General features: G+C 38.8%; 1 protein-coding gene across 5 annotated transcripts in view; it reads left to right on the top strand.

Moving 5' to 3' along the window:
* The window catches only part of MFSD6 (major facilitator superfamily domain containing 6), a 95,094-nt gene that overhangs the window by 37,879 nt on the left and 41,633 nt on the right, over positions 1–15,582 (top strand). For all 5 annotated transcript variants that reach the window (XM_004385580.2, XM_023739876.1, XM_023739873.1 and 2 more), the window contains one exon: positions 14,313–14,410. In XM_004385580.2, coding sequence (XP_004385637.1) covers positions 14,313–14,410 — 98 coding nt within the window. The remainder of the gene's footprint in view (positions 1–14,312; positions 14,411–15,582) is intronic.

Below are 15,582 nucleotides of genomic sequence, written 5' to 3'. Positions count from 1 at the left end.
CTTGTACAGGTTGTACTGGCTTCCCCAGTATTGTGTACTGTCTTACCCTTTGCCAAAGTTACCACTTATCTCTTGTCTATTTAGTATTTCTCCCCCACCCTTGGCTGTAATCTTTATGGAAGCAGATTACTAGTTCTAGTATATCATTAATATTAATTAAACTATTCTTAATTCGGTTAATGAGATTTTATTATAAATCTAGTTTGTTTTAAACATAGAATATTATAGAAAATCTCTGTGAAACAAGATTTTAAGGTAATCATTAATAATTATTATTATTTTGTGAAAAAGAGCACCTTTAAAATTTACCGAAAGTCTTATGAGGAGGGTTGGAGGGAGGCTCTGACTATGGAAAAGGCACAGAAGACCTAGTTGAGTCTTGGTTCTGCAGTTTGTTTAGCTGCGTGACCCTGTCAACTTGGCTAACCTTTCAGGGTCTTGATTTCCTCTGTTTCAAAGTGAGGTTAATAATAACCTTGCCCTTTCCATTTCAGAGGATTGTTGGCAGGAATAAATGCGATACTAAGTAGAAAAAAAATGCTGAAAAATTAGAGAGGCCTGCAGAACCGAGTTCACAAAAAGAAGGACAAGAGTTATTGGATCAAAATCTACTATTCAGGTAGATTTCACTGTTTTAAAAAATAATAGAGAAAAAAATTCTATTCATAAAAGTTTACTAGTTGACAGGTTTGGGTAGAAGTTTATTATAATTGTATTTACACTGTATTTTCTTTGCTTGCAAAATCCATAACTTAATCTTCACTTCAGACAGAAAAACTGTTTAGCATTTTGACTTGAAATCACATTGAATTAAGTCAGAAAGTAGGTGAAAAGTTAAGAGAGAGAGAAAGCAGAGGAGAGGGACCAAAAACCTGTGCTGCCCCTGGGGTGGTTAAGACTTCACAGGAGGTTCTGCAGAGCCACATCAGGGATCAAAGGAGTGGAAAAGATCAAGACTCTTCAACACACTGGTGGAGTGACCCCAGCTCCAGGAACTTCCCAGGCTGGTCTAGAGACCTGCAGGATAATGGACATTCAGCCTGTGATGTGGCTGGACCAGACCCTTTAAGATGGAGACTCCATACACTCCATCTTTGCTGTTCTCCATATGACCTATCCCCATGGCTCTCCTTCTTATGATCCTGTTTGGAGTGTGTGTGTATGTGTGCTGTGTGTGTGTGTGTGTGTATGTGGTGTTGTGTTGCCCCTCCCCAGTTTCTGCTCTTTATCCAGTCCAAGCTAAATAGTCAGTTTCTGATTATTTGATTTTAAATCTGCTGCCTGATGCAGCCCAGTTCCAGCCTGAGTGTGTGTGTGTGGGGGAGTCCTGAACATCAAAGACAGAGTTGAGGAACTGGACTGAGTGGCGGGGGGGGGGGGGCAGAACCCCTGGCTCACCCTGAGTCCTGCCTCAGTGTTGATATCTGCAACTTCTGGGATTACCTCAGAAGAAAAGCCTTTTGGCCTATTTTATCTCATAACACTGAATTTTGCTCCTGGGTAAGCTTTTCTTCTGTGATCCAGGATATTTAATAGCTGTTGAGTGGTATTTGCTTTTCTACTTTCCTCTTAACCTCCTTCTTCCTAATGATTCATCAGTGTTTAAAATGTTAAGTGTCTTCTAAAGCCAACTCAAACATACATCCAACTCCCTTAATCCAAATCCAGAAGCATAACCACACTAACACTGCCAGTCCCTGTCTTTCCTGATTCAATCCAGAGATGTTCCTCCAAGCCCTTGTTTAACTGTATGTTGGGACCTTGTAGTAGGAACATAGCATGTTGTTATTATCTACAGAAACAGCACTCTGGGATGAGGGGATAGGGAGCTAGACCTTCTACTGGCCAACTGACTTTGTGATCTGTTTCACCTCTCTGGGTCTCAGTTTTCTTGTCTCTATAAAATGAGAGGGTTGGAATTGATCCTATGGCTTCTTTCAGCTCTGACCCTAATGATCTTTCTACTTTGGCTGGTTTTAGTATATGAGAAACCACACTTAGACCTCATCCCTCACTGCGCCCTGGACTCAGCCTTTGAATGGTTTTTGTGATCAGATGGTCAGAATTGTGCACAGATCCATTCATGCACACTCATCCAGGCCATGCCACCTAACCAGTCATAAAACCAAAAAAACCAAACCTGTTACTGTCAAGTTGATTCCCATCCTAGCGACCAGTTATAGGAGATACGATTTATGATAGCAGTTGTTGGAATCTACATAGAGAATTTTCTTTCTTTAAAACCATTTGACCTGAATGGTCGTTGGAACCCTAAACTTTAGAGACATCCCCATGTCATGGCACAGATAAAAGTTATGAAAAACCTGACTGCTCAGCTGAAATATTTTCATTTTATTTAATAGTAGCTTACACATTTGCACTCATATGATTCAGAATCAACTCAATGGCATTTGCACAGTGTTTTGTAGTTTTTCTTCACATGCATATTTGACCTTTTCAAAAATCCTCTAGAATAACCAAGGCAGTATGACCATCCCCAAGAAAAGCTCACTTCAGGTATGCCTGCGGCATGGATTCCATCACCTCAGCCGATGTGAAATCGCATTAATTGGCACTGTTTGTAAAAGCCTTTCATTTGATATCAACTACTGGAAAAGTAAATAGCAATTCCCTAGATAACATAAATGAATAAATATAGTCACATTGGGTTGTGCAAAATGCTAACAATCCTCCCCTAAGGATACAGAATCACTGACTTCCGAGGCCCTGGGAAGCTGCCACTAGGATCACATGCTCTGTTTCTGGTCCATGGAGTAAATAGCGTTTAAATAGTAACATTGGCATTCTTTACTAAATATTACTTTATGTGGAGATGGTTTCAAACTGTCTCATTGACTAATGATCTGTTGTTGAAACCACCCTGAATGTTGATTTCTATGAGGTGAGGAATAAAATATGAATTGAAATTCTTAATTTCCACTCTGTCTACTTTTGTATATTATTAGGTTATAGTGCTTTCCTAAATAATTCAAGTCAGCATGTTAGGATGTATTTTAAGTTTTTCAGCTCTAGATTACAAATTTAAGTAACATGAGCATACATTTAAACTCAGTGGAGTTGCTTCAGTTATGTTGATTAAAATGTTATTTTTTTAATTTGGAATTTAAATGGTGTTTTTATTTTCCTCATTCTTCCCTCCCCATTATGCATATTCTCCATGTTTGTTTGTTTTTTAAAAAAAGCTTTATGACAATTCACCAGTTATGACAATTCAAAATTTCATTTCCTGAAGAATTCCTCAAGAAACTGTTCTATCTTTATATCCAGACCTATTTTTTAAACCAATTTTCTGGGTCTATAGTATACATATGCCGTGTGTTCTTTTAATAAAATGGAAGCCTCAACTAACTGGAATGCCCAGGATGGGTATGTTCTGCATAATTTTTTTTTCCTGGTTAACTGAGGGTCAGCAATAAAACTTTTCTTTAAACTGTATTTAAAAACTTATCTAAAATATAAGTCTAATTTTGTAAATTAGAAAGTATAATAAGTATTGTGAGGGTAGTTGAAATTGTCCTTGATGTTACAAGATCTATGTTTCAGAGTTTTAAGAAGTTATAGAACACTTTGTCACTGAATTGTACATGTAGAAACTGTTGAGTTGGTGTATATTTTGCTGTGTATATTCTCAACAGTGGAGGAGCTCTGGTGACACAGTGGTTAAAGCACTTGGCTGCTAACCAAAAAGTCAATGGTTCGAACCCACCAGCTGCTCTGCGGGAGAAGGATGTGGCAGTCTGCTTCCGTAAAGATTATAGCCTCAGAAGCCCTATGGGGCAGTTCTGCTCTGTCCTATAGGGTTGCTGCGAGTCAGAATCGACTTGACGGCAATAGGTTTGGTTTTCTGCTTTATTCTCAAGAACAACAACCACAAATAAATGAAGTTAGGAAGTATAGTGCCTTGTAGTTGTAAATAACCTGGGAGGTCAGAAGGCCTAGCTTCATCCCAGTTTCGGTTCCCTTCCCCAGTCCTTAACTGGAGGTTACTTAGCCTTTGCTTTACCTCCTCCAGTGACATGGAACTTGCTCCTTTACAAGGTAGCTAAGATCTGTGTCACTTAGGGCCCTTTCAGTTGAGATGGCAGAAAACCTTTCCCAAAGTAGCTTGAGCAAAACAGGTACTATACATTGTTTGCTACAACCGAAAAGTCTAGGAACTGGCTTTAGATGCAGCTTTAACCAGGTCTCAACCGTATGATTAGAACCCAGGTCTCTCTATTAGCTGTGTCTCCTACAGGGTAGGCTTCACTGCCAGGGCTACCCTGGAAGTCCCAGGCAGCTCCAGCCTCGCATCTTTCAGGTTCAAGCCCAGCTGAAAAGAGAGAATGCTGGTTCCCCTTAGCTTCTGCCAACTGACTATCCCCAGGTCTGACTTTGGCTAATGCAGAGTGAGCCCACCCTCTCTTCAGTGGAAGAGCCCTTTACATATTTGAATGTCCTGACTATGCTTTTGCTTCTCCAATTCCCCCAGTGATTTCTCCTGGAACATTCTATCTAGGATTCTCCCCCTTTTTATTTTTCCTCTCCTTACCCCGGCTGCTTTCTTTTTATGTTAGTGATGTCTTAAAATGCGGTGCCCAGAGTTGGACCTACTCCTGTAGTGGTCCGGTCAGGGCCAAGTACAGTGACATTATTACCTCCTTTTGATCTGGCCATGATATTCCTTCAATCTGAATTTTCATGAACTTGTTTAGCTCAGTTTATGGTCAACCAAAAGCTTTGAGGCCTTTTTCAAATTAATTGCTATGCTGAATTCTTGTCCGGAGACTATAGAGCCTATATATTGTATGTGTACCTCAGGTCATATCATGAAAAAAACCTTTTTTTTGAACAAAATCGTGTTGTGGGGTCATTTGACTTTTTCCCAAATAGAAAATATAACAACAAAACAACATATTGTATCTTCCAGGTGGTTGAGTTCCATTAATCAAGGTTCTGTTTTGCTTTGAACATCCTTAGTTTTCTAACTGGAGATATACACAACCTAAGAAAAAGTAGACAGATAAACTAAAAGAACAATGGAGAGATGTAACTATGGCCAGGACCCTGCTGATGGTGACAGTAATCCCACTCTTAGTTTAGAAGCCAGGAAAGATCTGAAGGCAGCAAAACAGAATGATTTAAGACCAGCAGACACTCAGACTTCATTTTGACCTTTTCTTTTTCTAGCAGAAACAAGAGAAGGAAATATTGGTAGCTGCAGAAATGAATATTCCTTTTCCCCCATTCACTCTTCTGACCCACAACTTGGTTCTTATTCTTCATTCTACAAGGATGGGCCAGTGGCCAGTTACACCCGCTTGGTGATAGAAGCTTGGTGGCTTCCAGGGTCTCTACTGGTGACTCCTGCAGCTATGTAATGGTTGGTTGTCATGGGAATGCCACTGACTCTTTGAGCTTTGTGGCTTGTATGCTAGCTCTCATGCCTCTGGTGAGATAGGCCTGTGGGTACCCAAGAACCCTGTTATCTACTGGTGCACATGTGGTTAGGTTCCATTGCACAGTACACAGGACGCCCCAAATAAGCAAACTCTAGTCAGTGACTCATTGAGCTGTTGCCTGTCCACATAAATGACTTAATATTTATTTCCAACCATAACTTATTGACATTAGTCAAAATGTTTCCAAATACGGACATCTTTTTTTTTTTTTTTATTATCCTATTACTAGGCCTCTTTTATAAGTCAATTCATTATTTCACATATGCATCACTTATTACTATACCATAATCAGGTATCTTAATATATATACACATATATAGTTATAATATGTGCATAGTATATGCAGTCATGAGCTGGATAACATCTGTTCTGGCAATGTCTGACTGCATATACGTCTGTGGTCCCATAAGGTTATAACAGAGCTCAGAAGTCCCGATCAGAGAACTGGATGAAGTGGATGTAACCAGACCTGGAGAATGCAACAGCTCCCCCCATGTTTACCTCATGTCTCTTGTATACAAAGTGATTGGGCTGCTAGGCATGTAATGGTACAATACATTTATAACCTGTAGCACATATGTCTTGATAGTCATAATACCTATGTTACTGGCTTATGTATGTACCGTACTTTCTATCATGATTTTAATGTGAACTTTCCCTACTTTCAAATAAAAAGTTTACCGTAGAACAATGTATGCTTCGACTCATAGGCAGCAGCACCCAGCCTCGTGTATCATGCGTCTGTTGAGTGTTATAGTGTTATCTGTCTAATTTTCTTTCGAAAATATTACCATGAAGTGCATCACGGCTCCCAAACACAGCAAAATCAGTGCTAGTGATAGCAGCAGCAAGAAACAAAGGAGAAGTATTGATTTGGAAGTGAAACAAAAGGTATTCCATATAGCTTTGCTAAGTATGTAATATGGTGTTCACAAATGTCCAAATCATATAACATTCTATTTCATAGAACGTGTATCATGGTTGTTAAGTGAAGCAAAAATGACTGTATTTACATCTTGTTCACCATCGTATCCCTAGCACTTAGCACAGAGTGTGTTCAGTAAATATTTGTTGAATAATATTCTATTTAAAGTATTCATTTTTTCCCTCCCGTCTATGACTATTTATTGAGTGCCTACTATGTGTCAGGCACTGGGGACAAAACTGAGCCAACACAATATGAAATAGTCCCCACCCTCCATGGAGCATGCGGACAGGTTGCACATGTATGGTTACAACTGAGATAAGTGCTGTGAGGAAAGGCACGTGATGCTGTGATCACATTTAAAGGGGAATGGACCTGGTCTGAGATGGAGCTGAGTGAGCTCTGAAGGAGGAGTAGGGTATCATGACATAAATAGGTTGAAGTGGGTCTGGTTGCACAGTGGGTCCATTTGGCACTCATGTGGCTGGAAGACAGAGAGCTAGGCAGAGTGCTGTGCCAGATAGGCTACAAGGAAAAGAAGTTTTATAACAGAACTTTGTTTCTGTCATCCATTTTGATTCAAAGGTTCCTATTGTGTTACATATGCTTTTTGGTGATCCAGGTGGTCCTGAAGCAAAGAAGCACTTTTCTTAAGTCTGTCTCAATAGTCTACCATTTTCTTTGTGCTCAAAGAATATGACACTTACTGCAATGGCAACACTAATTATTCTTTCATGTACCTTTCTTAATTAAGTGTTTGGAACATTATATGGTTTACCCACACTCAACCTCACAACAGGTTTAAAAAATAGAAATAATACCGAATATTAGCTTAGCTAGGTTGTTGTATTGTTTATAAGCCAAAACAGAAACCTAGATAATTATCCCTTCAGGTTGGAAAACCATGAGTCACACATCATACATCCTACATCATTTGCTGTGCCTGTTTATAGCTATATGAAACACAGTGGCTGATTTCTAATCATTTTTTGAAAAAGTAGTACATGCACATGGTAAAAAATCCAAAGAGTATGAAAAGGTATCCAGTATAGTCTCTACCCCAGTTCTGGGACAGTCCTCCAACCGCTCCCCCCCGCCGCAAGACAATCAGTGAGATGAGGTTCTAGTATATCCCTCCAGAGAGATTTTATTCACATGTAAATGTATACGTGTATATGCCACTTCCCTTTTCTGACATAAATGTTAGAATACTATACTTATTTTTTGTCAAGCAAAAAGAAAGGTTTTGGTAAAAGTAGGAAATGGACAAGCGTGCTGCCAGAGCCATGTCTGCCCAAATCCAAGGAATATTACAGAATAAGCAAAGTGGGAAAACAGACAAGCATGCTGCCAGAGCCATGTCTGCCCAAGTCCAAGGAATATTACAGAATAAGCAAAAGTGGGAAAACAGACAAGCGTGCTGCCAGAGCCATGTCTGTCTGAGTCCAAGGAACATTACAGAATCATCAGTATATATTAACATTACAAATGAGTGAAATCATTGAAAGCTTCACCTTTTCACAGATTGGCTAAAAACTGCCAAATGACTGTGATTCTACATTTTGAATTGTCTTTCATAATAATCATTGGTACAGGTTTCAGTCATGACAGCAAGGAGAGTCTTCATTGGTCCGACAAATCTTACTATTCACTAAATGCTAATAGAAAAAGATAAGAGTGGAAAATATACTCTTTTGTGCTGTTTATGATTACTTTATGAGAAAGTTTCCCTAAAAGATATTTTCCAAGATTGTCCTAGCTATTGTCTTTATACCTCAGGGCCCAGTTGATGTGTTCTTGTGAGTTCTTGTTAGTCCAGCTCCATACTTATATTCTGCAGTAGTTTTTTGCTTGCTGTAAGTGACAACACAGGCATGCTCTCTTATCTGGCCCGAACAATCTGACAGCAGAGTTCTGCTAGTTCTTTTATTATTTTACTCCACATTTTAGGGTTGTCTTTCCCATGCCCAATTTGACAGTTTTGTTTTTTTACCTTTTCCAGTCTTTATTGTTATATGATTATCAAAAAGTACATTATTCACTATAGAAATATTCAAAATCTATAGAAATAAATATACTCCTTAGAAAATGCAGAGCCCTGTAATAACAAATCTCCAAGAGAACCATTGTTCATGGTTTGGTGTCTGTCTCCTAGGTTTGCTTTTGTACTGATGTAACTTGAATATGCACATACATACATACACAGTCATTTTATGAAGAAAAGGGACCAGGATAACTGTTGCTTTAGGAGACTCACCCATTGCTTCTCAACAGAGGGTATTTATAAATGTGTGTTTTGGGGGCATTCCTTAGGTTTTTCTTTGCTGCTGACAGCTTATGGTGTGTGAGGTCTTTTAAAAGAGTTTCTGAATTTCTAGAATGAAGAATAATTTCCAGACTGGATCTGGACTGGAAAATTTCATTCTTCTTTTCATAAATCCTTAGGCTTTGATCCTATAATCTTATGTCTTTCAAACATCCTCTTTGGCTGCAAACACTTTTATTGTTAACCTTTGTTCAAGTTGTTCCCTCTGCCTGTAATGCTCTTCCTCTCTTTTTTGTCAGTACTTCTAACCCAGGTGTCCCTAACCACCACCACCACCACCACCCCCTGCCAGATTTAGCTAAGGGCCTCTCTTCTGTGCTCCCACGGTACTTTGTGCACTTAAATTATTTGCTTATATATCTGTCTCCCCACTAGATTGTAAGTTCCTTGAAGGCAAAAAGGATTTCTTCTTCGTTTGTATCCCTCTCAAGTCCAGCATAGTGCGTGGTGCTTAGTGATATGTCAGTAAATGTTTGTTGATTAATATTCATGTTCACTGTGATTTAGAGGTGCTCTCAGGAGCATTGAGCCATATTATGGATGGGCTAAAATCAGAGAGGAGTCTCTGGGTTGTGCAAACGGTTAAGTGCTTGACTACTAGCCGAAAGGTTGGCAGTTCGAACCCATTCAGAGGAATCTCCGAAAGATAGGCCTGGTGATCTCCTTCTGAAAAGTCACAGCCTTGAAAACCCAATGCAGCAGTTCTATTCTGTACACATGGGGTCGCCATGAGTCTAAACTGACTTGACAGCAACTAACAACAACAACTAAATTAGAGAAGTAGGGCATCATAACTAATCTACCCTCTGTTAAGAGTCACAGAATAACTCACCATTATACCTGTATTTTGAATACTGTCCATCTGAAATAAAGAGTACCAGCTTTATTATAACCACCAATCAACTTAAACTTCCAATACTGTGAATTGTGGTTGTATAAGAAATTAGAATCTCAAGAGTATTTTTTCCCCTACTGTTGTATTTTGCTAAAATACAGAATCAAGAACTAGTGATTTGGGTTTTTCCATGGTGTCTTAGTCATCTAGTGCTGCTATAACAGAAATACCACAAGTGGATGGCTTTAACAAACAGAAGTTTATTCTCTCACAGTCTAGGAGGCCAGAAGTCTGAATTCAGGGTGCCAGTTCCAGGGTAAGGCTTTCTCTCTCTGTCAGTTCTAGAGGAAAGTCTTTGTCGTCAGTCTTACCTGGTTGAGATGCTTCTCAGCACAGGGAACCAAGTCCAAAGGATGCACTATTCTCCTGGCTCTTGTTTCTTGGTTGTATGAGGTCCCCCAGTCTCTCCTTGCTTTTCTCTTTTATATCTCAAAAGGGATTGGTTTAAAACAACCTAATCTTGTAGATTGAGTCTTGCCCCATTAACATGACTGCCGCTAATCCCTCCTCATTAACATCATAGAGATAGGATTTACAACACATAGGAAAATCTTATCAAATGACAAAATGGTAGACAGTCACACAATACTGGCAATCATGGCCTAGCCAAGTTGACAGATACTTTGGTGGAGACAAGTCAGGCCATGACACATGGCATAGTGTTTTCTGCTGAATCATTTGTTCCTTACTAATTGTGTTTAACCTGTTCTAAAATTGTTGTTGTTTCTTGGCTACTTTTATACTTACTGACTCTCTGTTGCACAAATAGGAAAGCAATGATGTTGCTTCTGAGCTTTTTCGTTAGAGATATTCAGTAAGTAGCTGTATCTCACCAAGAAGCATTTTTTAGACTATTCTTCTGTAATTCCAGACCTCCGTGCCCAAGAAAATTCTAGGACCCTGAACATGTGCTCTCTATTCAGTATAAGTAAGAATTTGTCCAGAAAATGATCTAGTAAAACATGTTATAAATTCCTTTTTATTATCAAATCCTTAATTTCATGAGAGTGAATAATATGACAGGTTAAATATCCCATTCAGGTATTAAAAAGATTCTTAGGTTGCTGAAACACTTTTCAGTGATTATTCATGAATATATGTCTACTTCTTTGCCTTTTCGTAGATGAAAATGCTGCCTTTCTTTCTGCTCACAGTTTTACCCATACTGCTTTCTTGAAGCCACTGACTTCCCAAGAATGGTTGATAAGGATGGAATACTAGTGCTTCTCTCTTTTTTGGAATTCTGGGATATAAGTTTTGTCAGAAAACAAAGGGGTACTTGGATACTTTTCTTTAAAATATTAATAATAAGGCCGTCATTTATTTTGGTTGAGTCACTGTGTTGTGATTATCACAAATCTGCAAAGTAGATGTTATTACCCCTGTTTGATATATGAGGCTCAGAGAGATGAAGTAATTTGCCCTGGATACTACTACTTTCACTTTTTCTTCTTTGCAGGAGCTGTTGGTCCTAAAGGACTATCAGTTGTGACATTAGAAACATGGGAAAGAAGTGAAGGTGGTATCAAGATCATAGCCAATTGGCTTGTTGGTAGCAATCTAATACCTTGTTGTTGTTATTAGCCGCAGTCGAGTTGGCTCCCAAATTATGATGACCCCGTGCACAATGGAACGAAACACTACATTGGACCATTATGATCCACAGTGTTTTCATTGGCTGATTTTTCAGAAGTAAATCACCAAGCTTTTCTTCCTAGTCTGTCTTAGTCTGAAAGCTCCACTGAAACCTGTTCAGCATCACGGCAACATGCAAACCTTCACTGACAGACTGGTGGTGGCTGTGCATGAGGTTGCTAGGTTGAGAACCAAACCTGGGTCTCCTGTATAGAAGGCAAGCATTCTACTACTGAACCACCAATACCTGAATCTGAGATCTAAGGGTCCTAAAAATTACAGACTCCAGTGACTGAATTCCACATGGATAGAGTTTTCAAGGCATAATACAATCAACCTCTTAAACTGGGCTAATTGATTTTGGGTTACTTGAGGCCAGGAGCTTTAGTCTTTGGCCTGAATTGAATAATAGTTGTCCTGGTAACCCGGATTCAGATATGGGCTTAAAAAGAAGCTTGAATGGGCCATGTGAAGGCAAAGAAGGTGGATTACTGAATTGTCTTATGATGGAATTATAGGAAAGTATTTACTGGGAAATGAGCTAGACCAGTGGTTCTCCACCCTGGCTTAGTATCAGAATAGCCTGATATCATTGCTGATGTCAGATGGATCTTGGCTGAAAGCAGAGAATACCAGAAAGATGTTTACTTGCATTTTATTGACTATGAAAGGCATTCAGCTGTGTGGATCATAACAAATTTATGGATAACATTGCAAATAATGGGAATTCCAGAACACTTAATTGTACTCATGGAGAACCTGTACATAGATCAAGAGGCAGTCATTCAGACAGAACAAGGGGATACTGCGTGGTTTAAAATAAGGAAAGGTGTGCGTCAGGGTTGTGCAGATGGCACTACCTTGTTTGCTGAAAGAGAAGGGGACTTGAAGCACTTACTGATGAAGATCAAAGACCACAGCCTTCAGTATGGATTACACCTCAACATAAAGAAAACAAAAATCCTCACAACTGGACCAGTAAGTGACATCATGGTAAATGGAGGAATATTGAAGTCGTCAAGAATTTCATTTTACTTGCATCCACAATCAACACCCATGGAAGCAGCAGTCAAGAAATCAACTGACGTATTGCACTGGGAAAATCTGCTGCAAAAGTCCTCTTTAAAGTGTTAAAAAGCAAAGATGTCACTTTGAGGACTAAGGTGTGCCTGACACAAGCCACAATATTTTCATTCACCTCATATGCATGTGAAAACTGCACAATGAATAAGGAAGACTGAAGAAGAATTGATGACTTTGAATTATGGTGGCGGTAAAGAGTATTGAATATACCATGGACTGTCAGAAGAATGAACAAAGGTGTCTTGGAAGAAGTACAGCCAAAATGCTTCTTGGAAGCGAGGATGGTGAGACTTTGTCTCACATACTTTGGACATGTTATTAGGAGGGACCAGTCCATGGAGAAGGACATCATGCTTGGTAAAGTAGAGGGTCAGAAAAAAAGAGGAAGACCCTTGGCAAGACGGATTGATGCAGTGGCTGCAACAATGGGCTCAAACATAGCAATGACTATGAGGATGCACAGGATTAGGCAGTGTTTTGTTCTGTACATAGGGTTGCTATGAGTCGGAACCTACTCGACGGCACCTAACAACAACAACAATATTCGAGCTACAAGAGCAGAGCTTAGTAGTTGCAACAGGGATGGTGTGGCAGTGTGGCGCAAAGCCTAAACTATTTACTGGATGACCCTTTACCCAAAACATTTGCTGATCTGCATTAGACTAGTTAGGGGCCATCCACAGAACTGATCTAGAACTTAAAAAGGAGACATAAGTTGTTGTGGTTTTTGCATTTTCATTTTCTTTGTTTTTTTTTTCCCCCTAGCAAAGGAAGGTTGATGAATCTATAGTAAGTTTGCTTAACAAATCTTTTATCAAACAGGATTGAACTGTATACTTTTTGTTCTTAAAACCCACAAGTACAAAGAACATAATGTCCATAGAATAAGATGATCAAGACTTTTTTTTAAAATACGTTACTGAAGATCTCCTAAATCCCTCTTAATATCTATTTTCTATCACAACCCCACGCCCTCAGTCCATTTTTTGTCTTTCCTCATTCCTCTGTTCCATGTTTTCAATTAATGCCAGCTGGGTGCCTCAGAGCATTTCCTTTCCTTGATTTAATGTTGGAAAAAGAAAACAGTGTTTATAGGAAAGATTTTAATATGAAAAGATAGTTGAAGAAGATTAGGAAAATACCACTGATTGTCATATTGGTTTATTTCTTTTAACCTCTAGTTTTTATCCACTTGAGTTCAGAAAACAAGAAAAGCATTAAGGTTAGGGAAATTAACAGAAAATGGAAAACAACTGGGAAAGAAAAATTCCCTAGCAGCAAGTTGTGTTTTGTATGGAGAAGCAGCCACCATTTGCTTCCAAACCAGCCTGTCCAGTTCAGAATGAATGCACCACTTTAAGCCTTTGTTTATTTTATTCTTACATGTTTTTATAAGCATATGATAATCTCAATCATGAATTTTGAAAAAAATACTGAACATGTATCAGTTGAACCCATTGGAAAAAGTTGTTTTATTTCCAAATAGTTTGTCATTCATCATTGAGTAATAGTTTTCAGTGACCTGAATCTCCTTGTGACACTGCCTGGTGTCTTGGATATTCTGAGAGAGGCCACATTCATATTCATGTGTTCTGTCCTTCCCCCATCACAGTGAAGTAGCTGCAGTCCCCGGCATATTTCTCCTATAGCCACCTGGAAAGAAGCCAGTAATGTCATTACAGATGGCAATGTGCCCAGACTACCTTAAAACAGCATAGTTTCTGCCACTTATTATGTTTCAAGAAGGGTGATGTTTGCTTTTACACTAACACGCATTTTGAAAAGGCTGAAGGCAGATATGTTAGAAGCAACGTTCTTATTCCTGAGAGTTCGTGGTTAAATTAGTTGCCCCTTAGCTTCACCTCTCCTAAGTTTGGAACACTGTCTGCTGGAGGATGGATGGTTTAGGAAGGAAAAAACTAGGTAATGCTTGTATGTTTTGTATCTCATACCGGGGCCTCAATTTATTTTCCTTTGCTTTTTTAGGGTTCTGTACATTGGCCTGGCCTGCAATACAGCTCGCTATATATATATTTCCTACCTGGAAAATGCCTGGACTGTTCTCCCCATGGAAGTTCTTCAAGGTACATTAACAGCTGGAATTGGAATAATTTCTCTCCTGAGTTATGACTGTGTCCTTTGGTATCTGATTCTACAAAGGAAGGGTGGATCTACTGTTTTATGTGATTTTGAAGTGGTTGTTAAGGAAGAGGTGATGTCACCAGGGCTGGTTCTTCAGTTACCCTGAGTTACCCTGTTCTGTGTTTGTTGAGGTAGACGAAGCTGGGTTTGACCCACACCCTTTTGATTAAACAAAGAAAGAGGAACTCTAGGATAAACTCCTATGACAGTTGTTAGGCATACAGATTCAAAGGTGGTTTTTATATATTAAATTATATACTTAAAGGTTTTGGTGTTTTGTAGGTTAACTATGCTATTAGAAAAATATTGTTCTCATAATTATATATTTAATTATTTGTATCACACTTGGTTATTTATAGCTAAAGCTTTATTGGCAGGCTGTTGTTTTCCCATGAACCTTTAAATCTTTGCTGAAATATCTTTCATTCTCATTTAAGTCTATGAATTTCTTTATTCCATTCTTAATTTTTTCTATAACCCACTAGTTTTTGAGCAAGGTGGTGTTCAGTTCCCATGTATTTAATTTTTTTCCCTTGCTTTTTCTGTTATTGATTTCTACTTTTATGGATTTATGGTCAGAAAAGATGCTTTGTAATATTTCAATTCTTTGGCTTTTATTAAGGCTTGCTTTATGGCCTAATATGTGGTCTATTCTGGAGAATGTTCCATGCACGTTGGAAAAGAAAGTATACTTGGCTGCTGTTGGTTGGAGTGTTCGGTATACGTCTATGAGATCAAGTTGGTTGATTGTAGCATTTAGATCTTCTGTGTCTTTGTTGAGTCTCTTTGCCGGATGTTCCGTCCTTCACCGAAAGTGGTGTGTTGAAGTCTCCTACTACTATTGTAGAGCTGTCTATCTCTCTTTTCATTGCTGTTAGAGTTTGTTTTATGTATTTTGGAGCCCTGTCATTGGGTGCGTAGATATTTATTATAGTTATGTCCTGGTGTATTGACCCTTTAATCATTATATAGTGTTCTTATTTATCCTTTGTGGTGGATTTTACTTTAAAGTCTATTTTGTCAGAGATTAATATTGACACTCCTGCTCTTTTTTGAGTGTTGTTTGCTTGATATATTTTTTTCCATCCTTTGAGTTTTAATTTGTTTGTGTCTT

This window comes from Trichechus manatus, unplaced genomic scaffold, assembly GCF_000243295.1.
Source record: "Trichechus manatus latirostris isolate Lorelei unplaced genomic scaffold, TriManLat1.0 scaffold00142, whole genome shotgun sequence".
Taxonomy (NCBI): Eukaryota; Metazoa; Chordata; class Mammalia; order Sirenia; family Trichechidae; genus Trichechus; species Trichechus manatus.
This window is presented reverse-complemented; position numbering and strand designations above follow the sequence as displayed.